General features: G+C 42.7%; 1 protein-coding gene across 5 annotated transcripts in view; it reads left to right on the top strand.

Annotated features, from left to right (window-relative positions):
• The window catches only part of RB1 (RB transcriptional corepressor 1), a 177,415-nt gene that overhangs the window by 20,695 nt on the left and 129,428 nt on the right, over nucleotides 1-27,292 (top strand). For all 5 annotated transcript variants that reach the window (XM_048849917.2, XM_048849935.2, XM_048849925.2 and 2 more), the window contains 4 exons: nucleotides 5,125-5,259; nucleotides 8,560-8,598; nucleotides 9,319-9,386; nucleotides 10,748-10,858. In XM_048849917.2, coding sequence (XP_048705874.1) covers nucleotides 5,125-5,259; nucleotides 8,560-8,598; nucleotides 9,319-9,386; nucleotides 10,748-10,858 — 353 coding nt within the window. The remainder of the gene's footprint in view (nucleotides 1-5,124; nucleotides 5,260-8,559; nucleotides 8,599-9,318; nucleotides 9,387-10,747; nucleotides 10,859-27,292) is intronic.

The raw sequence follows: 27,292 nt of genomic DNA, 5'->3' as shown, positions 1-27,292 counted from the left end.
GGTTTGAGACCAGGGTCCTGACAACCTGTTGATCATAGTCCCACTGGAAATCATCTTTCTTAAATTGGGTGGACAGAGCAACTTCAGGTGTGGAGAAGAATTTCCCTAATCCATGTCTCTACCTCCAAAAACCTTTATAATAGATTCCTATGTGCGGGCGTGAGTGGGCTTATTTGGATTAACTGGCAATTCAGGGACTGTGGTCTCCTTAGGAAGCCTGCTTGCACATAAGCATTTTAGAAGTTAAGACAATTGGCCTGGCATGAAAAGGCATTGCTACACCTTCAGGAATCAGCAAGTCAAGTGCTGGCTGACAACACTATAGCAATGCACTATATTTACAGGCAAGGGGGAGCAAGATCATCCCCATTCTGTCGGGAAGTCAAACATCTGTGTGTGGTGCATTTTGCACCAGAGCACATTACTAACTGATACCTGCTGCAATGGGGACACAAGTTCAGGCTCCCTTTCAACACCTTCCTCATCCCCTGGACACTAGGACTCATGTATACCTTTCCATAGATACCCATGACAGTGAGGGCAAACAACTTAATTAGTTTTGAGAGAGCTGGACAAATTTATGAATGCGATTGTATGATAGGGTTGCTTGTGATTGTAAGGGGCGGGGCTCAGCAGCCTTGGGCCTCGCTTCTGGTTTATGTGTTTGAAACATGCTTCTGGGGATACCCAGATCTGTGAGCCACTGTTTTCTTTCTGACTCAGCAAGAATATGTTTTGCTGGTGATTAGACTGTCAGCTTTCTGCCACTCCAGTCTGTCTTCCTCACCAGCAAACTCCTCAAGGCTCTCCTGGACTAGACCTCACCGAGCAGGTGACATTCACTGAACTCAAGCTCCTCAGAGATGTTTCTGTGTAATGCACAGTCCCTACCACTGTGCATTCACAGAAGATATTGAGTTTGCTGATCTATTAAATTAATAAACTGTCATGTACTTTAACTGGGATAAATACACCCTTCCCTTCAAACACAGCACTGAATTGGTTTATGGTAAAAATAATACGACTTTATTAACAAAAGAGCATGGATTAAATAACTCCTAGTAAAGGAGATAAAGGGTAGAGATGGTTACAAGCAAAAGGGGAAAACATGCATCTAAGTACGTAAAACGTTATCTAGCACAGTAGTCTTTATTCAAGATGGTTCCTGCGGGGGGGCCCTGCATCTCCTTTCCAGCTTTTTACTGGCCAGGATCCATCATAGAGATTACATCATTTGGTTTCTTTGTCTCCTTAACGTGAAGGATCAAGATGGAGTGTCTGTTCGTTATATTCCCAAGGGGCTGTCTTTGTCTTGTAAGTCTGACAGGCCTCCTGGGGATTCAGTCTCCTGTGGGGTGCAGGAGCCATTTTAATTCTCCGTCTGTCATATTCAGACTCAGGATAACCCCTGCTGGTTTAGCTTGATAGCTTTGTTTATAGCTAATATGGTAATTGAGGTAAACCCACAGTCCTTTGGCTAGGACAGACCTGTTTATCTCTTTTTACCTAGGCTAGGTTTTCTGATCTTAAACTTCGTTCTAGTAACATCATCTAGAGGGAATTCACTGCTTCATATATAACATTAACACATGCATATTAATAAGCATGTTAGCTTTCATATTCCTCTTAAGGCCTATTTTATACAGATATTGCAGTAATATGTAGATAGGGGTGTGTATATATAGGGGTATCTAGAATGTCCTATGTTCCTAAATGCTTATGCTTTAGGGTTTCAGCCAGCCCCATGCAGGGGTCAGAAAGGATTTCCATCCCTCTGTATTCTGTTTTTTGAATATCCATCCTTTGAAGTATCAGGGATGGCCCCACCTAGAGGTAGGACATGGAATGGAGAGGGCCAGTGCTCTGAGATGGTACTGAGCATATTCTCTCTCTCAGGTGCATGGCAGGCTGGTTCTTACTCATGTGCTGGGAGTCTAACTTATCACCATATGTGGGGTTGGAAAGGAATTTTGCAATGACTTTAGGTGTTTTTGTCTTCTTCTGTAGCTGATGGGGTTTTTGCCTTCCTGTGCTTGCCAGGATCATCTGGGTGTATATATAACTTAATTTCCCTGCTGTTGTGGAGGCCTCACTTAACGGTGCTCCTTGGCCCCTCCTGTTCTCTGCCTGTTGCAGGTAATAGTTCAGTCTCCTGTGGGCTGTAATATTGTGTAATTTTGGTTGTTGGATTTAGTGTGCAGGTGCTGGATAGTGCTGGTGACCTATGGTATACAGGAGATCAGACTACATCTGTGGTTCTCAACCTTTCCAGACTACTGTCCCCCTTTTAGGAGTCTGTCTTTCATACCCCAAGTTTTACCTCACTTAAACTCCTTGCTTAAAAATACAAAAGTGTCACAGCACACTATAACTGAAAAATTGCTTATTTTCTCATTTTTACCACATTATAAAATCAATTTGGAATATAAATATTTTTACATTTCTGTGTGATACTTGAAATTGTTTTTCAGTTGTGAGCCTTGTCTGAAGCCTGAGCCGCAGGTGGTGGGGCTGAAGCATGTAACTTAGCTTTGCAGGGCTCCCTGGGGTGTGGGGGCCTGGGCAGTTGCCCTGCTTGCCACCCCTACTGCCAACCCTACACTTGCAATTGCCCTAAACCTGTCCCATGACCACCCTGAGGGCTGCGACCGACAGGTAGAGAAACATTGATCTAGATGAGCTGAGTACCCCCGGAAGACCTCTGTGTACCCCCAGGGGTACGCAGACCCCTTGTTGAGAACCACTGGACTAAATGAGCTGGCAGTTCCTTTTAGCCTTACCCTTGAAGGCTCCTGAGACAAGGATACAGGGTATATCATGATAGCTCCAGCATGAGCCAGGCAATTCTCGTATTAGAATTATCCGTTCATCACAGAGCCTGTTCCACCTGAGTCTCTTAGAACAATGACCTAGCATCTTTACACCTGAATCTTTACAGCTGAATGAAGTATACTGAAAGGAGCTGTACAGCTGAGGTTCAGAACATTCTACTCCAGAACAGGAAACCTTTCAACCAAATTGGCTTTCAGAACTAAACTAACAGATTTTTTCCATCCAGATAGCTCAGCAACAGCTTTCATCACTGACATCTCCAGTTTCAACAATACTGGGCAACTTACTTGAAAGCAATCTGGACTCTTCAACTCAAAATAAGAATTCATTTTGCAGAATTATCTGTAAGCCATGCTGTCTTCACTTCCTACTGTAACAAAATTCCTGAGATTCATGCATGAATTTCCACCCCCGCCTCCCAGTTTAGGTGCTTCCTCCCTCCTTTAATCTGAATATAGGATTAGCAGTGTTGATGGGTCCCTTCTTTGAGCCATTAGTAACCTGCTCCTTTTACCACCTCTCATTGAAAACTGATTTCCTGGTGGATGTTGTATCAGGTGGGAGGATAGGAGAGATACAGGCTTGTATGTCAGGTCCCCTGTCTGTGGTATTTCAGAATTATGGGTTTACCCTTAGACCTCACCCAAAGTTCCTGCTCAAGGTAGTCTCAAAATTCTATGTAAATTGGTCTGTTCACCAAGTGGCTTTCTTTCCAAAGCTTTGCATGCTAGACAGTGTCATTTTATTTAGATAAACTAAAAGTGTTCAGGAATGCACCTAGGGTATTAATGACATTTGACAGTCAAAGGGCACCACCATTCACTCAAAGGTTATCCAGGTGGGTTTTTGACTACATAAGAACCTATCAGTTAGTGAGGAAAAATTCCCTGACCATACTAGTGCTCATTCCACTAGGGCTCAAGCTGCCTTGGCTGCCTGTTTGGGTAGTTTCCATACCTGCGATGAGTAGAACAGCAATGTGGAGCTTGATCCACACATTTACTGTTCACTATTTCTATTATCAGAGCACCAAGAAGCCCTAGTGCAGACCAGAGGTTTGGATACCATTTCTGTAGGGCTGTCCTGCATCTTTAGTTAAAAAAGACTGTCACAGGGTGACTGGCCCCTTTAAGTGGAAGGGGTGTCTAGTGTATCTGTGACTCATCAGCTGCCTCCTAAATATGCTTAAAAGAGGGTACCTGGGCCCTAGTAAGTGCAAGAGCAGCTAGCAAGCCTCACTCAGGAAAGGGGTAGGTGAGAGCTGCCTGGTTCAGACAGGAAAAGGGCAAGTGTAAGGGTTATCTGGGAGTCAGGAGACTGGAGGAGGTCTCTGGGGAAGGTTGCAGAGAACTGAAAGCTTTCTGCTTTCCCTCCCTGGAAAGTGGGAGAAATTGAAAAGTCACTGGAGGAGCTAGCTTGTTGGCCTTCCTGAGCCAAAGAGCCATGGCCAAAGACAGCTAGAGAGGGCTTGAAGGCTGAGAGCATCAGAGGGAGAGCCTACTGGCTTTCTGAGCTGGAGAGCTGAAACCATAGGGCCAACGAAGGCTGAAGGCTTGGGTGAGGCATGGCTAATGACCCCAGAACAATACCTGGGAGTGAGGCATGGTGTGAGATGCTGGAGGTGTACTGAGATACAGATCATGGTGAGAGACATTGGGACTGTTTGATGGAATGTTGGTGAGTTGGTTTGTAGCATGGAGTTTGCTTTTGTAATAAATTAATCCTGTAGGGGAGCATATGTATACTTGGAATGCTTTTGTATATTTTTGGGAACCACTGAAAGGGAAATGGAGGGAGAAGTATGGGTTGTGCTGTGACATGCCATAGAATAGCACTCCAGGCAGGGATGCCTTCTGATAGACTCCTTATACCCACCTGCAGGTAAATAGACAACTGTTCGTTAATTGCAAAGAGCTGAATCTGTGTGGGCAATCACTCAGAGCAGATACTTACCCTACAGTTACACTGGTCCTTCCAGATATGTTGCCCACACTGATTCAGCACCTGCTCTCCTTCCCCACTGATGCAGAGTCCCTACTCTGAGTCTGTATTTGTGAAGAAACTGAGGCAAGGTCGGGCCCACTCTGCTCTTTATATCCTGGGGAAGAGGGAGACATGAGGGCACAAAAGGCTCAATCCTGGCCCCATTAGACACTGCTAGCTAAAAAGAACTTCTTGAGCATATGAAAAGTATGAACAACACCTCTTAAAGAATCAGTTACTGTAAGGTAAATGTTCTCTTCCTGTTTTAAAGAAACAGATCTCATCATCTCTCATCTGTCTTCCTTGCAGTGTGTGCACATGTCTTCGGTTGCTGAGAGAGATGGATGTTAACATGGATACCATAAGCACTAAAGTTGATAGTAATGTATCACGACTGAATAAGAAGTATGATGTATTATCTGCACTATATCACAAGTTTGAAAGGTAAAATGCACAGTTTTTTTGTTTGAACTGATCGATTCATTTTTAGCTGACATTTATTTTGATTTCTAAAACATATGTACTAGAAGTGCCCATCCTAAACTTTAGGCATATCTCCCAGTATCTTAAAATCTGTTATACAGAAACACTGTTTACACCATAACTTTTATACTGCATTATCGGATCATCCTGTTGTTGCTATTATTTGTACTATGGTAACACCAGGGGCCTCCAGCCTCCATTTTTAGGCATGGTACAGGTAAACTGTCCCTGAAAACCTCACCACCTAAGTAATCCCATTCAGTTCACATCCCATCATCTCCACAAAATGCCTAAGAAAAATGTTGAGATTTGAGCACATCTAAAAGTCTTTAAGTGTCTGTGTGCGTCTTTTTCTCCTGAGCTGTGGGATTGTGAGGAAGTGCATTCCAGAGGTGAAGGCTTATGGGAAATGGTCTGTCAGCAGCTCCCTTCCTTGTGTATTAAGGGTGAGCAATTTTGAGTGCCTCAGCTGATCACAAATACACCAATATGACATGAGGAAATAGACTGTCTTGCATAACTCTAACCCAAAATTAATTAACAAAATTGTAGCCTTTTCTGAGGGGGAAGGAAAGGAGACACTGAAGGTGAATGGGGCAGATTTAAGTCTTCTATGTGTATCCTTTTATTATTTTTTTTAACCAACATAGGCTGCTTTAGAGAATTCTTAAATAGAGTTTTGATATTTCTCCAAAAACAGAAATACAGGCAGTTTGCTATTCTTGAGTTTACTGGGGCAGGGATGAACTCTCCTAGCTCTCAAAGATTTTTGGTCCATTGAAGTGCTAGTGTGTACCTCATGCCTCATGTATCTCAACCTCTCCTAGAATGCTCTTAAATTCCTTTCTGATTGCAGTCTTCAGTGAGAGAGGTAATCCACACCACTGAGTATCAATGCAAGAGGGCCACAAGTCTTGTGGCATCACCAGAGTTGCCGCAGTGCTAAAGTATTTTTCAGCTTTGTGACATTGAACTGTTGTTGTCTCTTGTATCAGTGCATCACCAAAAAATGTCCCATGGCCCTAAAGTATCCCTTTAGGATGACTGAAGGTGTATTGTATGGGTATTGTCAGCCATTGAGGCGCAAGCAACCAAACCAAGCATAGAGACAGGGCCACTGAATAGCCCGTAAGTGATTTCAGTCTTCAGTTCTTGGTGGTCTGCATTTTCATGTTTGTTTAGCTGTGAAATTCAAACATACTTCTAAGCTGGCTGCCTACAAGTTGGCTTTTATCTCTTGCCCATGGTATACACTGTTCTTGCTCCTTCCCTCCCCCCACCCCCACCAGCGTATTTCTCCTCATATGTTAGGCAACTAGTCCTTTCATCTAAACAAATTCTTTTCAGTTGCTTAGCAACACTCCAGCAGGTTTTGCTGCTGCATGTCCTATTGATACTTCCCATTGCCTAAAGGGACATGGTAGATTTGCTTTCCTAAATGGGTAGTATCAATTCTTTGTTCTTTAACTCTAATCCAGTTTATCTTTGCATTGATCATCAGGATGGAAGATGGAAAGTGCTAGGCAAGTCCAAAATATTTTTTCTCAAACCTACCATAGATAGGGTTGCCAACTGTCCTGGTTTGGCCAGGAGTCACCCGGAATTGGGCTTGATCTCCTGGAGGCTACTGAAGCCAAACTGCGAGATTTTAGGCTTCTAAAAGTCCAGTGGTGCAGTGGGATTAAGCAGGCTCCCTACCTGCCCTGGCTCTGTGCCACTGCCAGAAGCAGTAACATGTCCAGCAGTGGCTCCTAGGAGGAGGTGTGGCCAGAAGGTCTCTGCTTGCTGCCCCCCACCCTGAGCGCCAACTCCGCAGCTCCCATTGGCTGAGAATGGGGAACTGCAGCCAGTGGAAGCTGTGGGGACACTGCTTGCAGACAGGGTCCATGCACAGAGCCATCTGGCTGCCTGTGAGTCTAGGAGCTGCTGTTGGACAAGCCGCCGCTTCCAGGAGCCACCGTAGGTAAGTGCCCCCAGGTGGAGCCTGCACCCCAAGCCCCCTCCTGCACCCAAACCCCTTGCCCCAGCCCCCTCCAGTACCCAAACTTTCTCCCAAACCCCCTACGGCACCCCAACCTTCTCTCCCAGCCCCGAGCCCCCTCCTGGAGCTTGCACCCTGAGTCCTCCACCGTACCCCAATGCCATACCCCAGGCTTAGCCCAGAGCCCACACCCCAACACCCTGCTCCAGTCTGGTGAAAGTGAGTGAGGGTGGGGGAGAGCGAGCCACTGAGGCTGGAGTGAGCAGAGGAGCGGGGCCTTGGAGAAAGGGCAGGGCTGTGGCCTTGGAAGGGGTGGGATGGGGCAGGACAAGGGTGTTTGGGTTTATGTAATTAAACAGTTGGCAACCCTAACCATAGGTCTTTTTCTGAAGTATAAAAATGTCCCTTAATCTGCATGTTTCCTTTTAAATCTTGCCCCGACTATTTGTCTGGTGTCTTTCCTCACCCAGTCCTCATTTTTACCTTTTTTTTCCTCTCATCTTTTTTTCTGTAAAATGTTTGTACGGTGACATTACAGAAGAAGGGACTTTGAGGCAAATTACAAGGATAAAATTTAAAACAGTATTGCCAATCTCAAGCATTCAAAAATTTGAGTCTGACTCAATGATGAGGCTTTACAATTTTTTTTTTTTTTAAGGCTTTTGACTTCTGGTTCCTGAGCCTTTAGGTTGCACACTTGGATCATATTTTAGTGGTTTCTATTCCCTCAATCATGAGGCCTTGGGCAACTTATTTTTAAAATGAGAGTTGTGAGTCTCTTATAATTGCTTGACTCCAAGAGCCTGGGGTTTTAAGAAGAAACTGATATGGTAACTCTTTCAACAGAATCGTGAGATGGTAACACTGATCCAATACAGGCTGTAAAACAGTCAAGACACACTTCATCCAGTAGTTTGAGAGTGTACTACAGAGTCTACAATTTATTTACAAGACATTGGAAAATAATGTGCATGTAAATCCTGGCTTTCTGGAAAATATGATTACTTAATAGATCACGTTTTAAAATTGCTTTATTATGTGAGGTTTGATATAAGCATTCCAAGAAGAGCTGCTCCTTGTAAAACTACTAGTTATAACCAGCCCATTGTGGCTGTTTGTGACACTTGTAAAGCAGATTGGCAATGTTCTTTAATTACAATAACTGACATTTTCTGAGGTGGCATGTATTTCTGCTGTATTTAGCTGAAACAAAGAATGCTACACATTTGTTTTAGACTGAGAAAGGGATGCAAAGTAAGGAACTGATTTTTTTTTTCTAGGACTTGTGGACTTATCTACGTAGTACAGCCCAGCAGTCAGTAAGTCTCACTTTTATAATTTATATATATAAAATTTAGGAGGCAGTCCAAAGCATATGTTAGTATTTTACTTTTCTAACTACTTGCTTCTAAAGGTATACAAAAAAAGAAAAAAATTATTGATGGCACCAAAATGTCATGTGACTAGTTTAGATTGAGCAGGGACTAGGGGAGTTTCAGTGGGAAATGAAGAAAGCTGCAGAAGTGATATACTTGGTCAGTATATTTGTGGTGCCACTTGCACCATGAATATCTCCACCTGCTGGCTTATGTATCAGCATGAAAGAAACTAACAGTGACAGGATGAACTTCATAAGCATAGTAATAGATGAGAGGAAATATTGGCTGCTTCCAAAATTAGATTGAGTTAATGCTGTGACTGGAGAATAGGACCTTTTTGTCAGACATGAGCAAGAGAAAACTACTCACAATAATTTGAGTAAATTATCAACATTCACTTCCTTCACCCAGACATTAATGCTTAGCATTTCTTGAATGGAATAAGAACAATTAGCCTTTCCATTTCAAAATTTGTTTGTAGTTTTAGTTCCATTCAGAATGTATTGTGGTAACTAATAAACCTTAAAGTGTATAGGAAAACTTTCTGCGTTGCCCTAAATGATTGAGTCCACAGACTCAAGTGATTCTCCAGAGACTATATTCAGAATTGTTGTAGAACTGTTGCTGTGAAATTTTTACTACTTTGTCATCTGTGTATAGGACTGCTGCTGAATTGAGTTTCCCATTGGTTCTGAAAACATCCTGGATCACGTTTTTGTTGGCGAAAGGTAAATTATGTTTCTAGTAATTATTGTAATTTCTTTTATTGGAGTGAATTTATAGACTTTTTGTTTGATATGTCCAGTACAAGAAGCAAGACCGTTTGGCTGTTCTCTTAGCTGGCATTATGGACTGGGAAGTTTGAATATGGTATGTGATATCTTTCCTGCCACTTAGGAGGCTGCTGCTATTCTGGCCACTTGGATTTGAGGGTGGAATAGTTTTTTTGGTGGTTTTTTTTTTTTTAAATGCCCCTATTTCATGAAAATGGCTGCCTGACCCTGACCAGTATTTTATTTATATATTTTTTAAATGGACCTGGAGAAGTTTGTAAGATTGTTTCTTCACTGTGGTAAGACTCACTCTGTGAAGGGCTTGGGCCTTAGTGAAGGATGGGAGGCCAGCACCATATTGTTATAGCAGTACAATCAGCATTTAAAGCCTCTTTTACGCTAAGGAATTTATTTAAAAAAATCCTCATTTGCACCAGTGGGAGTCCTAGTGTATACAAAGCTTGTGTGTTTACAACTGTCAATAAAACCTGCTTAGGAGCAGCTGAAATAACAGAGTTTTTGTTTCCTCCAAAAATTCTTGAGCATACCCATAAAGTTAAGGGTAGGGGAGGTTTTCTGCCTTGCCTTTTTGAGGGTCATGAGGAAGGGGTAAAATTCTATTAGGTATGGGAGGGTCAATAACAAAGGTTCCACAAGAGGTTTGGAAGTAGATGAGCTCAGTCAAACCGAGGCTGGAAGTGAGCCTACGTGGTACCCTTCTAGTCCTAGTGGTAAGGATAACTGTTAAACTGTATACACCGTATACTGTTAATTTTTCAAGTGCTGTTACTACTTCTACTTCTGTAACTTGTAAGTATATCACCTATCACGAGGACTGTTTGAACAGCCTGACTAACCTGAGCTTGGAATATAACAATTGCTGTGCTTTTAACTGACTCTGTATAAATGAAGAGAAATTATGTATTTTTTGTAAAACCAAGTTTAAGTAGTAATTGGAGAAGAGAAAAGGAGGAAAAATTACATAAATATAAAATAGTGATATGTGAAGGCAAAGTAGTTGTCTACAGTGTCATTATTCTTGAGTAAAAGATGTGGGGGGGGAAGTCATATGCTGGAAAGTAAGAACTTCATGCACAGTTTAAGAAAAAAAATGTGAATTACATATGTATTTCCAGAGTGATAAATCCTTGCAAATCATGCATGGTTAAATACATCAAACTTCAGACATGCTCACATCCAGAATCCGCTAACAGTGGTTTTGAGGTGAAACATCCAAATATTCCTTCTGTCAGGAATAATTTTATTTTAAACTCCAAGCATTCACTCATAAAATTCTTCTTTTTTTACATTTTCAGGAAAAGTATTGCAGATGGAAGATGACCTGGTGATCTCTTTTCAGTTACTCTTATGTGTCCTTGATTATTTTATCAAACTATCACCACCAGCAATGCTCAAGGAGCCATACAGTAAGGATTTTAATCTTGTGTTCAGAAGCTTAGGTTCATAAAGAAGTCAACTTCAGTCTCCTTAGGGGCTTCAGCAGCACCCACACTGAATGCAATAAATCTTCTGTTCTATCTTAACCTACGTCACAATTGTGTTTAAATTTTGGGTTATTGAATGAAACAGAACATGGCAATATATTTAATATATTAAGTCTTCCATCTTTACTATCCCTCCGCTCCCTTTACTGCCTTCCCACCCCCAAAGGAGTACTCTAATGGCTTGGTAGTGTATCAGCAATACTGCTACTGAATGTACAAGGGACTTGAGAAATTGGATTGAAAAGCATTATTTAAATTTTGACTGGGATATTACATAAATGAAAGAGGTGGATGGTGGCATGATTTTACAGAGCTTTCTTGATGTATAGTAATGTGATGGCATCACCTCACTGCAGAATTTTCAGCTGCGGTCCAGTCTAACAGTATAGGGGACAGAATATGCAGCCATGAAGAGAAGAAGGAAAGAGGGGTGGGTAGATGGAGTAAAAGGTGGTTGGAATCATAACTCGGAATGAAAAGGTGTGTACAGAATTTTGCTATATAGATACTTTTTGTTCTTCTTTGAGTGATGGTCCCTATTGTAGTCCACTGAGGATTTACACATGTGCACCATGCGTCCGTAGCTGGAGAATTTGAAAGTAGTAGTGTCCAGTGGTCGATGCATGTGCCCTTGGCTTTACCTCATGGTTTCGTCTGGGTGATGGTGGGATGGACCAACCGCATCTCCAATTCCTTCTCACCACATTGCATCCAGGTGCAGTCCTTCCCCAGCCTTACCCAAGAAGGCTGGGCCGTCCACCTCTGGAAGCACCTCATGGAAGTTGCCATGAGACCTCATTCTGACCTAGGCTGGGAAGCTCCCTGGTACATCGGCCTGAGAGCTAGGAGTGTGCCTCCAGCTACAGAGTCTGAGTGTGGCACCGGCAGACCACCACTGTGGACTCTGCGCTGGGGCCTAGTCGGGAGGTAAGGAAGCGTGCACATAAGCATGGTAGTGAGTTTCCCCCAAACCTAAGAGTGGGGACACTTCTTCCATGAGTTCCAGTCATGGGGAGGGAACATCTTCTAAAACACAAGAAGAGATAGCACAAGCTGACAGATCCACCGTATCAGGTACCGAACTGCATATCCTGTCAGTATCAGCGCCCCATAGATTGCGAGAACTGTCTGCTCTGGGGAAAACTACTGCTCTGGTTCCTGGTGCAGAAAGAGTACCCTTAATACAAGGGAGGTCAGGAAAAGCACCAGCACCCCCAGAAAGTATTTGTCCTAGGAAAGCTGAGGTCTCCATGCCTTCTGGGACCTTCTATTTAGGGAGACTATATCTCCCATTTATGACATGCCACAGCTGAGACACCCCATGCTCCGATGGTCTGTATGCTTCCACCAGATCCGACGGTACTGCTGATGGAACAGGTGTCCCAAGTCTTCATCTTTGGAGGAGACCAATTGGGGCAGGGACTGTCCATCGATTACCGCCACTATGAATATCTGAGGAAGCCTTCTATATTGTGGCAATATTCCTCCATTCAAACTGTCACAGAGCCACTGGTTCCCCATACCGTGGGGCCCACTGTAACATCCTCTGGCTCTGTCATGCTGGCCTGGATCTCCTGTGTAAAGTGGCAGGAGAGCTTCACATTCCTCTGGAGGAGATCCAAGGCACTCAACATAAGCTGCTGGACATCTTTCGCTCATCAGCACTGGGTAGAGTTACTCTGCCAATTAACAATATCACCCTTGAGCCACCTAGAACAGTTTGGCATACACCAGCCACAATACTCCTACCCTCAAGGGGGTAGAAAAACACTACTATGTACCAGTTAAGGGATCTGAGTTTCTTTTCTTGCACCCCCTCAATTCGCTTGTAGCCTAGGTAGCAACGGGACAGTCCAAACAACAAGACCCATGCTCCATTTAATCCAATAAGGAGGGTAAGTGGTTGGACCTTTTGGCTTGCAAGGTCTTCTCAGCCAGCGTTCAGTTCAGGATTTTGAAGTATCAGGGATTACTTGCCAGATACAATTTCCTGAATTACAGTGAACTAGAGGACTTCGCTGAAAAACTGCTGTGGCAAGACAGGACCCACTTCTAGGCAGTAGAGGAAAGGAAACTGGTAGCAAGGACATCTCTTCTATCACCTGTGGATGTGACAGATACTTCATCGCACTCTGTGACTTCAGGCATAGTCATGTGGAGGGAATTGTGGCTCCGTTCCTCTGGTTTCCTCAGGGCATTGCAAAATATGACTGAAAACCTCCCTTTCAATGAGTCCCATCTTTTAACCAGAAAACGGATGATTCTCTCCACACCCTCAAAGATTAGAGGGCTACACTTTCTTCCCTGGGTATTTACACACCTGCTCCCAAGCATAAATTCTACTGTCCACTGCCCACACAATGTTACAGAACCTCCAGTTTTTCTATCTGAGGCCATACGAACCATCATGGAAGTGTGTCAGAAGGCTCAAAGATATTGTTCTCTGGGTCCACCTTCACAATCTTCTTCCTGCCAGATGCAATTTCCACAGAAAAGATCTTTCTGAGGAACTCTAGAGCAGGGGTTCTCAACCTTTTTCTAAGTCGTTCCCCCCCCAAACATGCAATAAAAAAATCTATGGCCCACCTGTGCCACAATAACTCTTTTTCTGCATATAAAAGCCAGGGCCAGTGTTAGGGGATAGCAAGCAGAGCAATTGCCAGGGGCCCCATACCACAGGGGGCCCTGCAAAGCTAATTTGCTCAGGCTTCGGCTTCAGACCTGGGTGGCGGGGCTTGGAGCCCTGGGCTTCAGCCCCAGGTGATGGGGGTTAGGCTTTCTGCCCTGGGCCCCAGCAAGTCTAATGCCGGCCTTGTATGGCTGACCCTCTGAAAGCTGTTTGCAACCCCCCACAGTTGGGCCCCAGACCCCTGGTTTAGGACAACTGCTTTAGAGAGCCTCCCTTACTGCCACAGAACCACCCCACTCCTTTCTGGGGTCGTCGGGCACTCTTTCTACCAGCTTGGAGTGCAATAAAAATGGACAAGTGGGTTCAAAATGTCATCCACATGGCTATATGATTGAGTTCATCATGCTCTCTCATCTACAGCCGCTTCCCGCATCCCTCCTCAGGGATCACTCTCACGACAACATCCTCACTCTAGAGGTGAACTCCTTACTACAAAGAGGAGCGATATAATGGGTTCCTCTGGAGTACGAGAGGATGGCATTCCTGTTCAACTTCCTAATACCCAAAAAGAAAGGCTGATGGAGACCTATTCTGTACCTGTGCCTTCTCAATTGCTTCATCCTCAAGCCCAAGTTTCTTATGGTCAAGTTAGGAGCGATCATCCCATCATTAGAAAAAGGCATGTGGTTAACAGCTCTCAGTATGCAAGATGTCTACTTTCACATAGACTTTCATACAGCCCACAGACAGGATCTGAGGTTCATGGTCAGCTCGCACCATTTTCAGGTACAGGATCCTTACATGAGGACTCACCACTGCTCCCAGGATCTTCACCAAGGTTTTCTCAGTAATGGTGGCATACCTCAGACATTATGGGGTCCTTGTGTTCCCTTATCTTGATAACTGGCTCCTGGCGGCCCGATCCAGATGCGAATCCCAAGTTTCAACCTCCATGTAGCTCAGGCTCCTTTCCTCCATTGGAGTCCGCATCAATGTCGAAAAATCAACCTTGGACCAAACAACCCCTAGACTTTATAGGGGCCTACATTAACTCGGTCACAGCATGAGCCTGCCTACAAACGCAGAGGTTCCAGACTCTGCAAGAACTCATAGCCCATGTCAACAATTTTGTCCTAGCCAGGACCTGCCTATCCCTCCTTGGCCACATGGCTTCGTGCACATACATTACTGCCTTCGCTTGCCTCCACCGTCACTGCTTCCAGATGTGGCTCCAGAAGATTTACTCACCCATGCATCATGACATCGACCTTGTTACTCTCTTCCATCCGCTGGTGGACAGACCCATGACAGGTTTGCATAGGGGTTCCCTTTCTCCCCATTTCCCCGGACAAGACAATCATCACCAACTCATCCCTCATAAGTTGGGGAGCTCATATGGGCAATCACATGACACAGGGAACATGGACTCCTTGGGAATCCAGGATGCACATCAATATTTTGGAACTCAGGGCTATAAGGAAGGCATGCCACGTATTTCTCCCATTCATCAGTTCCCATTATGTTCTTATGTCTGACAACATCTCCAGTGTTTACTATGTCAACTGTGTTCAGACGCAGTCAACCTCTGGAATTGGTGCATCACGCACCAGATCCTCTTATCTACATTCTATCTCCCGGGGACACAATGTGATTGCAGACTTGCTCAGCAGGCAGTTTGTGATTGACCACGAGTGGGAACTCCATGATACTGTGGTACGTGACATCTTTGACCAGTGGGGGGGGTCTCCAACCACAGATCTCTTTGCATCGCCCATCAACAACAAATGGAAGCACATACTGCCACGGGGACGGAGGGTGTCTTGATCTCCCCTCTCGGGGCAATGCTCTCATACTCCCCTGGTCAGACCAGATCAACTATGCCTTACCTCTTCCACTCCAACCATGAGTATGCCGCAAGATCAGACGAGGCAGAGCGACAGTCATCCTGATCACCCCTTGCTGGCCCAGACCATTCTGATTTCCTAACCTCCTCTGCATGACTGTCCATCCCTCAATTTCCATCCCTACTTTCCCCAATCTACTGACACAGCACAAGATCAGACATCCCAATTCACAAGTGTCTTCTCAGAGCATTGTATTTGTATGAACATCTTCTCTAGAACTGGCATGTTCATCAGAGGTGCAGAACATCCTCTCTAGCAGCAAGAAAGAGTCCACTAGGCATTGCTACCAGGCCAAGTGGAAACACTTTGCCTCCTGGGCCCAACAAAATGGGCTTTCCCCAGAAGTGGTGGGATTCCCCTTCTTCTGGATTACCTCCTGTCCTTGAAGGCATCGGGTCTCGCTTTCAACTCTCTCAAGGTCCACTGAGCGACAGATAGCACTGTCCACCTCCTGTGGAAGAAAATTCCATCTTTCCACTTCTGTTGACTGCTAGGTTTTGGAAAGGCCTCATGTAACCTCCCAACCCATTCAACCCCTCACTCTCCAGTGGGACCTCAGCCTAGTTCTACCTGCACTACTGTAATCACCTGTTGGACTGCTGGCATTGTGCCATGTGTCCCTCTTTTTCATGAAAGTCACTTTCCTTTTTGCTATCACTTTGGCAAGAAGGTTTGGTGAACTTGAGACCCTGATGGCGGACCACCTTTATGGAAAGTCATGAAAGGAGGAAGTCTTCCTGCACCTGCATCCCAAATTTCGGCCAAAGGTCATCTCCCAGTTTCATGTTAATCGATCCATTTGCTTGCTTGCTTTCTTTCTGAAGCCTCACTCCTTGGAAGACGAATGGTGATTCCACTCCCTTGATGTCCATTGGTCCTGGGCCTTCTACCTACAGAAGACAAGGCCAATCAGGAAAGTCTCTTCCGCCCCCCCGCTCCTTCTCCCCGGTCATAATAGCTGTAAGAGTTAAAGGGTAGGCAATCTTCACACCGAGAATCTCCAAGTGGATTTCGGGGTTCATTACTTTCTGTTATCAGACCTGCTTGGGATGCTGGCCCAATTCACAAGAGCCCAGGGTTCAACCCTAGCCTCCCTCTGTGATGTGCTGCTTGGGGACATATATAGAGCAGCCACTTGGAGTTCATTACACACCTTTTGCTACGCATTGTGCCTTGATGCAGGACTCAGTGGTGGATGCCTCTTTTGGTGTGGCTGTCCTCTACTCAAACATTCCGTCTTCATCCTCACAACCTCATCTGACTTAGATAGTGCTTGTTAATCACACTCAGTGGAATACTATAGGTACCATCACTTGAAGAACAGGATGTTATTTACCTGTAATTGGAGGTTCTTTGAGATGTGCATTCCCTATCTGTATTCCACTTCCCACCTCCTTGTCTTCTGCTATGGATCTGTTGGATATGTGGTGGTGAAGCAACTGGAGATGCAGTCGGTCCACCCCACTCTTTATTACTTCCGACGAAACCATGAGGTGAGCCAAGGGTGCATGTGCAGATCAACGGACACTACTGACAAATTCTCTGACTCTGGACATGTGCGCATGCATAAACCCTCAGTGGAATATAAATAGGGACCGCACATCTCGAACTTCTAGTTATGGGTAAGTAACCTCCTCTTTCCTTGGTTTGACTTTGAGCTGACTTAAGTCGAACTCTTACATTAGTAAATGTTCATTCCTGTTGAAAATCATAAACTTCTCTAAACAGTAACTTTTAGTATGTTGTCCTTATACATTTAAAACTTGGGAAATGTTACTAAGAACACTATAAGTAGTGTCACACAGCAGTCTTGTGTAACTTTGGATAGTACTTCATTTTTATGTTGGGTATCTTCCACCAGGGGACACAGACTTTAAAGGTATATTGCAATATTAGAAAGTAGGGTATATGAACAAGGGAAAAAGAGCTGGAGTTAATTGGGTTTTTCCTTTAACAGGATTGGGGAAGGATATTGTCAGTAACGTCCTTGGCTTTTTTTGTCTTGATCCATAACTTGTATGGATAACCTGAATTTGTCTGATTATTCATTGATGAATAGCCTCAAATGGATGGATTATTGGTGGTCTTGTTATCCCTACTCCATTTGAACTTTAATGGTCAAAAAGACTCCCTTTTTATTCTAAGGACAATTTTAACAATGTAAATAAGTAATGGAGAAAGAATAGCCTTGGGGTTAAGATATGGCTCCCCAAAGCTGATAAGAGTTTAAATTTATCCTTTGTAAAGTGTATTGATGTAGGATAGACACTATACATAGTACTGCCAAGCTTAAACATTCAAAAATCCTGAGTCTGGCCCCAAAAGTTGAGCTTTTTATAAAAATAAATAAGTAAAATCTGGGTTCTGTGCCTTCTCTTTGACTCTTAAGAGTTCACATTATTATTTTTTTCAAATGCAACTATGAGAACTAGAAACCTGTTTTAATGTGAAAGGTGAGATTCTGATATCACTTGACTCCAAAAGCTGGAGCTTTAAGAAAAATAGATATTTTAATCACAAATTCAATATTAACAGTTGACAATATGCAAAGTATTACATTAATATTCCAGATGAGTGCCAGCCACAATTTCCACAGGCACTGCTTAAGCTCTCTCACAAGTCTGTCAGAGGTTCTCAATCCTGATCAGTAACACACTGTAGTATTCAAGTCCTGGTGACAGTGGAAAGGCTTTAAATTTTGATATGAATAAAACAAAAGGGGACTAAGATGAGACTACTAAAGTAGAACAGCTGGGCAAAAACTTTGACTGAACAGTTACCAATCACCAAACTGACAATTACCAATCTAGAATACCAATTTAAAATGTAAAATTTTACTTTATTTTTTAATTTATAGTATAATTGTTGCATTATATCAAGGTATAAACTTATAATTTATAAAAGTCAATTCAGTAAAGATGAAATTAAACTACTTTGACCTTTTAAAAAACAAAACAAAACATGGTTTTGACCTTAATGAAACAAACATCTGAAATTTTCTAATGTGGAAAATTTCAAAATGTTAGGTTTTTTGTTCCAAAATTGTGTAAAATAAATTTATAATTTTTTATTGAATGGAAATTCCAGGTGGTTCTTCGAGCGTCCTCTGCATATTCCCGTTCTTGGGGTACCAAAGGCTTCAGTATGTGATCCACAATTGGAGGTTGAACTGGGTCCTATGATTATGTCAGACAGCCTTCTCCCAAGCAAAGTTGTTATGCATGAGGTAATGCCAGAGTCCCACTGTATCCTTCAGGGGAATATGATACCAGCTTAGGGAAGTTGGCAGGACTGGCCTATGCCTCCTTGAATATCCCAGCTGTACCGGCCAACTTCTTCTCCTTCCCCTTCCCAGTCTAGAATGTTGAATTCTCTGGTGCTGGAGCATCTTCCAATGCAGTCTGTGGATATGAGTTACAGAATGCCATCAGTAGCTTTGGAGAAGAACTTGCATCCATTTTTTTTCATATTCTGGGGTCTACTGCCAAGGCTAAATTCTCCTTGCCTGTATTAGAATGGCTGTGGCAACTTCAAAATCTCTTGATCCAAACCATCTTTGTGTCAACCAGTCTCTAAAAAGGCAGACAAATTATGTCAGATCCCACAGGATGGGTTTATTGTTTTCATGTGCACCCTCAGTCAAACTCATTATAGCAGCAACACAGCAAAAGTCTAGATCAGCTTTTCAACTTTCTACCCCCATGGATAAAGAAAGGAAAAAAATGGATTCTCTGGGCAGAAAATCATTTTCTTCATCCTCCTTAAACAAATCTGTAACTAGCTACTAAGCAGTTATGGATAGATATCAGTTTATGGGAGACTATATCTGTCTTTATTAAATGTTTTACCAGAAGAGCAAAATAAAATTTAATATCAGCCCTTGATAAAGAGGGCCAAAATGTGGCCAAGCATGCTCTTAAGGCATCATCTGATGTTTCTGCTACTGCCTCGAGGTCATTGGCGTCTGAAGTAGCTCTGCAAAGACATATTTGGTTATAAGAAAAGGAGTACTTGTGGCGCTTTAGAGACTAACCAATTTATTTGAGCATGAGCTTTCGTGAGCTACAGCTCGCTTCATCGGATGCATCCGATGAAGCGAGCTGTAGCTCACGAAAGCTCATGCTCAAATAAATTGGTTAGTCTCTAAGGTGCCACAAATACTCCTTTTCTTTTTGCGAATACAGACTAACACGGCTGTTACTCTGAAACCTGTCATATTTGGTTATGTTTATCTTCTCTCCCATTGAATCCTGGCTTTAAAATAGAAGATGTACCCTTTGAAGGGGATAATTTACTTAATGCAAAAATGGAGAAGACACTGGGAAAACTGAAAGGCGTGATCCACAGTGTCGTAAATATAAAGGGAAGGGTAAACCCCTTTAAAATCCCTCCTGGCCAGAGGAAGAATCCTCTTACCTGTAAAGGGTTAAGAAGCTAAAGGTAACCTCGGTGGCACCTGACCAAAATGACCAATGAGGAGACAAGATACTTTCAAAATCTGGGAGGAGGGAGAAAAACAAAGGGTCTGTGTCTGTATGATGCTTTTGCCGGAGACAGAATAGGAATGGAGTCTTAGAACTTAGTAAGTAATCTAGCTAGGTATGTGTTAGATTATGATTTCTTGAAATGGCTGAGAAAATAGCTGTGCTGAATAGAATGAATATTCCTGTCTGTTTCAGAGTAACAGCCATGTTAGTCTGTATTCGCAAAATGGAAAGGAGTACTTGTGGCACCTTAGAGACTAACCAATTTATTTGAGCATAAGCTTTCGTGACCTACAGCTCACTTCATCGGATGCATACTGTGGAAAATAAAGATGTTTGTTTTTATACACACACATCATGAAAAATTGGGTGTGTATCACTACAAAAGGTTTTCTCTCCTCCCATCCCACTCTCCTGCTGGTAATAGCTTATGTAAATTGATCCGTCTCCTTACAATGTGTATGATAATCAAGGTGGGTCATTTCCAGCCCAAATCCAGGGTTTAACAAGAACATCTGAGGAAGGGGGTGGCGGGTGATGGAAAACAAGGGGAAATAGGTTACCTTGCATAATGACTTAGCCACTCCCAGTCTCTATTCAAGCCCAAGTTAATTGTATCCAATTTGCAAATGAATTCCAATTCAGCAGTCTCTTGCTGGAGTCTGGATTATCAAGGATCTACAACCTATCCTGAAGGATGACCCAACACTCTCACAAATCTTGGGAGACAGGCCAGTCCTTGCCTACAGACAGCCCCCCAACCTGAAGCAAATACTCACCAGCAACCACATACCACACAACAGAACCACGAACCCAGGAACCTATCCTTGCAACAAAGCCCGTTGCCAACTGTGCCCACATATCTATTCAGGGAACACCATCACAGGGCCTAATAACATCAGCTACACTATCAGAGGCTCATTCACCTGCACATCCACCAATGTGATATATGCCATCGTGCCAGCAATGCCCCTCTGCCATGTACATTGGTCAAACTGGACAGTCTCTACGTAAAAGAATAATGGACACAAATCAGATGTCAAGAATTATAACATTCATAAACCAGTCGGAGAACACTTCAATCTCTCTGGTCACGCGATTACAGACATGAAAGTTGCGATATTACACAGAAAAACTTCAAATCCAGACTCCAGCGAGAGACTGCTGAATTGGAATTCATTTGCAAATTGGATACAGTTAACTTAAGTTACCTTGCACAATGACTTAGCCACTCCCAGTCTCTATTCAAGCCTTTCCCCTTGTTTTCCTAACCCCCCTCCCCTTCCTCAGACTTTTTTGTTAAACCCTGGATTTGTGCTGGAAATGGCCCACCTTGATTATCATACACATTGTAAGGAGAGTGATCACTTTACATAAGCTATTACCAGCAGGAGAGTGGGGTGGGGAGAGAGAGAACCTTTTGTAGTGATACACACCCATTTTTTCATGATTTGTGTGTATAAAACCAAACATCTTCTGTATTTTCCACAGTATGCATCCGATGAAGTGAGCTGTAGCTCACGAAAGCTTATGCTCAAATTGGTTAGTCTCTAAGGTGCCACAATTACTCCTTTTCTTATTCCTGTCTGTGTCTTTTTTGTAACTTAAGGTTTTGCCTAGAGGGATTCTCCATGTTTTGAATCTAATTACCCTGTAAGGTATCTACCATCCTGATTTTACAGAGGTGATTCCTTTACTTCTATTAAAAGTCGTCTTGTAAGAAAACTGAATGCTTTTTCATTGCCCTAAGATCCAAGGGTTTGGGTCTGTGGTCACCTATGCAAATTGGTGAGGATTTTTACCAAACGTTCCCCAGGAAGTGGGGTGCAAGGGTTGGGAGGATTTTGGGGGGGAAAGACGTGTCCAAACCACATTTTTTCCAGGAACCCAGATAAAGTTTGGTGGTGGCAGTGGAATTCCAGGGGCAAAAGGGTTAAATAGTTTGTACCTTGGGGAAGTTTTAACCTAAGCTGGTAAAAGTAAGCTTAGGAGGTTTTCATGCAGGTCCCCACATCTGTACCCTAAAGTTCAGAGTGGGGAAGGAACCTTGACACACAGCAAGATAGTTAAGGAGGCAGAATTCCTTTTAGGAGGAGGATGTAAACACCTGTGTTCAGGAATCACAGGCAATATCCCATTTTCCTCTTCCTCTTATTATAATCATAAAAGACAGCCGTACATCACATGAAGGCAGACCACTTCAAATATCAAAAATTTTGTAAGCACTATATGTGAAAGAAAGCCTAGTCAAGTATAAATAAAATCTTAAGTGAATCAAACAGTACCACAGAATCTCCATGAATAGAAATTCCATGTTTCATTAATAAGAGTATAGCAGTAGGATTATACTACCGACTACCTGATCAGGATGGTGATAACAATTGTGAAATTCTCAGGGAGAAGTGAAATGTTCCCAGTAAATATGAGGATAGTTGAAATAACATAAGAACAGCCATACTGGTCAGACGAAAGGTCCATGTGGCCCAGTATCCTGTCATCCAACAGTGGCCAATGCCAGGTGCCCCAGAGGGAATGAACAGAACAGGTAATCGAGTGATCCATCCTGTTTCCCATTCCCAGCTTCTGGCAAACAGAGGCTAGGGCCACCATTCCTGCCCATCCTGGCTAATAGAAATGGATAGACCTATCCTCCATGAATTTATCTATTCTTTTTTGAACGCTGTTATTGTCTTGGCCTTCACAATGTCCTCTGGCAAGGAGTTCCACAGGTTGACTGTGTGTTGTGTGAAGAAATACTTCATTTTGTTTGTTTTTAAATCTGTTGCCTATTAATTTCATTTGGTGACCTTGTGTTATGAGGAGGAGTAAATAACACATCCTTATTTACTTTTTCCACACCAGTCATGATTTTATAGACCTCAATCATATCCCCCTTAGTCATCTCTTTTCCAACCTGAAAAGTCCCAATCATATTAATCTCTCCTATGGAAGCTGTTCCGTACCTCTAATCATTTTTGTTGCCCTTTTCTGAACCTTTTCCAATTCCAGTGTATCTTTTTTGAGATGGGTCAACCATATCTGCAAGCAGTATTCAAGATGTGGGCGTGGGCATACTATAGATTTATATAGAGGCAAACAGGATATTTTCTGTTGTCTTATCTATCTCTTAATGATTCCCAACATTCTCTTAGCTTTTTTGACTGCCGCTGCACATTGAGTGGATGTTTTCAGAAACTATCCACAATGACTCCCAAGATCTTTCTTTTAACCCATTACTGATCCATGAGAGAACCTTCTCCCTTATCCAGTGAATGCCTACTTCGCTTAATACTCCTTTGTGAGGGAACTTGTCAAAGGCTTTCTGAAAGTCAAAGTACACTATATCCACTGGATTACCCTTGTCTACATGCTTGTTGACATCCTCAAAGAATTCTATTAGTGAGGCACAATTTCCTTTTATAAAAGCCATGTTGACCCTTCTCCAATGAATTGTGTTCATCTATGTATCTGTTAATTCTGTTCTACACTATTGTTTCAACCAGTCTGCCTGGTAATGAAGTTAAACTTACTGGTCTGTAAATTGCCAAGATTGCCTCTGGTGCTTTTTTTAAAATTGGTATTACATTAGCTATCCACCAGTCATCAGTACTGAAGCAATAGGCTATATATCACAGTTAATAGTTCTGCAATATCATATTTGAGTTCCTGAGGAACTCTTGGGTAAATACCATCTGGTCCTGATGACTTATTACTATTTATCAATTTGTTCCAAATCTGGGACAGAGTCTCAGATTTGTCACCTAAAAAGAATGGTTCAGGTGTGGGAAACACCCTCACATCTTTTACAGTGAAAACAGATGCAAAGACTCATTTAGCTTCTCCACTATCACCTTGTCTTCCTTAAGTGCTCCTTTAGCATCCCATTCCTTCAGTGGCCCCAGTGATTATTTAGAAGGCTTCCTGCTTCTGATGTACTTTAAAGAATGTGCTGTTTGTGTCTTGTGCTAGTTCCTCTGCAAATTCTTTTTTGGCCTGCCTAATGATACTTTTACACTTGATTTGCCATAGTTTATGCTCCGTTCTATTTTCCTCACTAGGATCTGACGTCCAGTTTTTAAAAGCTGTCTTTGTCTCTAATCACCTTTTACTCTGGTTAGCCATGGTGGCATTTTTTTGGTCCTCTTGCTGTGTTTTTTTTAATTATTATTAGGGATATACAGTTAGTCAGGTTCTCTTTTATGGAGTTTTAAATAGTTTCCATGCAGCTTGTAGGCATTTCACTTGTAACTGTTCCTTTTAATTTCTATTTAAATAGCCTCCTCATTTTTGTGTAGTTCACCTTTTTGAAGTTAAATACTACTGTATTTGGTTTCTTTGGTATTTAGATTATAATCACTATTGCCAAGAGGTTCAGCTATAACCTCTTGGACCAGATCCTGTGTGCCTATAAGGACTAAGTCAAGAATTGCCTCAATCTTTGAGGGTTCCAGGACTATTTGATCCATGAAGCAGTCATTAGTGGTGTCTAAAAATTTCATCTCTGTATCCCATCCTGGCTACAAACACAGAAAACACAATAATAATTTGGGATTATGGTTAAAAGATACAAAACCAAGGGTAGGAATAAATGGTCAGTTTTCAGAATGGAGAGAGGTAAATAGTTATGTCCCACAGGGGTCTGTTCTGGGACCAGTCCTATTCAACATATTCATAAATGATCTAGGAACAGGGGTAAACAGTGAGGTGGCAAAATTAGCAGATGATACAAAATTACTCAAGATAGTTAAGTCCAAAGCAGACTCCGAAGAGCTACAAAGGGATCTTGCAAAACTGGATTGACGGCAACAAAAGTGGCAAATAAAATTCAATGTTGATAAATGCAAAGTAATGCATATCGGAAAAGATAATTCCAACTATATGTACAAAATGATGGGATCTAAATTAGCTGTTACCACTCAAGAAAGATCTTGGAGTCAAAGTGGATAGATAGCGAATGTTTTCAGAGAACTCAATGTGCAGTAACAGTCAATGCTAACTGTTAGGTACCAATAGGAACGGGACAGATAAGACAACAGAAAATATCATAATGCCTCTATATAAATCTATGGTACATCCCCACCTTGAATATTGTGTGCCATTCTTGTTGCTCCCTCTCAAAAAAGATATATTAGAATTGAAAAGGGTACAGAGAAGGACAACAAAAATGATTAAGGATATGGAACAGCTTCCCAATGAGGAGAAATTAATAAAACTGGGACTTTTCAGCTTGGAAAAAAAACAAACAAGGGGGGAATAGGATAGAGGTCTATAAAATGATAAATAGGGTGGAGAAAGTGAATGAGGAAATGTTATTTACTCCTTCACATAACACAAGAACTAATGAAGTGAATAGGCAGCAGGTTTAAAACAACCAAAAGGAAATACTACTTCACACATGTAGTCAACCCGTGGAACTCGTTGCCAGCAGATGTTGTGAAGGCTAAAACTATAACTGGGCTCAAAAAAGAATGAGGTAAGTTCATGGAAGATAGATCCATCAATGGTTATTAGCCAACATGGTCATGGTTGCAAGGCCACGCTGTGGGTGTCCCTAAACCTCTGATTGCTAAAAGCTGGGACTGTATGACAGGGAACGGATCTCTTAATAATGGCCCAGTTCTGTTAATTCCTGCTTGCATCTGGCATTGGCCACTGGTGGAAGACAGGATACTGGGCTAGATGGATCATTGATCTGACCCCCATGGCTGTTCTTAACAGTATCCTAAACAGCAAATGACTTTGCAGACACAAGACAGGTCAAAGAATTCCTCAGTCACATCTTCCTAACTGAATGTCAAGCACAAGTTTGACATGTTAGTCAATGGCTTCAAACGAATCTTGGAAGATCCCATCTGTGGTTTTGGAGACTGTCCAAGTTTTACAGTGCATGGAAACTAACGGTATTATGGATGGGTTTTAGGTACAGTAAAGAGAGGCTGTACATCAAAGTCAAAGCCCTTCCTCCATTCAACTCCCATTTTCCCTCCCTTTTCAGGAGGTACTGTTAATAAAGGAAGTACAGGCTCATCTGAATGCCGTAGAACAAGTACCTCTGAACTCCAGAAACAAAGGTTTCTATTTCTGTTACTTTCTAATCCCCAAAGGCCTCAGACCAATTTTAGATCTCGGAGCTCTAAACAGATGAATCAGGAAACTTCAGAATGCTGTCTCTGGCTTTAATCATTTTGTCTGTCTACTCTAGATAAATTTGCTTCTCTGACCTCAAAGGGGCATATCTCTCTAAGGCTATCCCACTGCAAATATCTACCTTTTGTCCTTGATTCAGACCACTTCAATACAGAGCCTTACCTTTTGGCCTCTCCTCTGCGTCCTCCGTTTTTATCAAATGTCTGGCTCCAGTAGCATCTCATCTGAGGAAGCAAGCGTTTTTATCTTCTCTTACTTAGAAGATTGACTACTGAAGGGCCAGTCCAAAGAAGAATTAGAAGAAGCCATTGAGGTGGCCTGCTCTCATTTCAAAATCTTGTCTTGATAAACCAGGAGAAGTCCCTTTTTCAATCAGTCTTCAACTCTGAAAGAAAAGCTTTTCTTTCACAGGGAGGTTTTTGAAAATAACCATTTCCATACAGAGGCTGATGCTACAGCCCTTTCAGATGTATTTTCTAATGTTATTGGGTCTCATGGCCTCTACAACATATGCAATTCCATGTACCAGGCTCAGAATGAGGCAGCACCAAAACTGGCTTAAAATAGAGTACCGAATGGCAGTCGGCTTTCTGTAATTTGGTGGCTGCATCCATAGCATGTCCTCAGAGAATTGAGTGTGATCCATCTGGCTCTCAAGGTATTTCTTTCACAGCTAAGTAATATGGTTAATCAGTTGGCCTTGGCAAGCCCTGGCACAAATTAAGTACTGGATCTTGATCGAGATCTGAAGTTCATTTTGACAGAGCAGTACTTCAATCATTCAATTACGACTCTGCTCTCTCTTGCCTTTATTGATGTACTGCTTGTCAAACTATCCCAAGAGTAGGAATTTGCAGAGGACACTCAAAGAACAAACAAAGGTTGGTTACAAGTATCCGAAGTTCTCTGAGATGCACTCTGCATATTCACACTCCCTGCCTGCCTTTTCTGCTCCTGCTGAGTCCTAATTTTGTATTTACTTGGTATTGAACTTTAGAGGTTGGAAAGAACTGAGGGCAGTGGCACCAATGCCCGTGCCATGCCCCTTGAGTCTGCATGGGGGTTGTCGGTGGGAGGAGAAACGGAGGGTGAGCCACTCCTAACAGGCACCACTACTAGAAGGTACAGCTGTCTTGCTACACCCAGTGGGTGGATTCCAAGAGTGTGAATATGCAAAGTCCATCTCGAAGAA

The sequence above is a fragment of the Caretta caretta genome, chromosome 1 (assembly GCF_965140235.1).
Source record: "Caretta caretta isolate rCarCar2 chromosome 1, rCarCar1.hap1, whole genome shotgun sequence".
NCBI lineage: Eukaryota > Metazoa > Chordata > Testudines > Cheloniidae > Caretta > Caretta caretta.
Note: the sequence above shows the minus strand (reverse complement) of the source record. Positions and strands in the feature narration are given on the sequence as shown.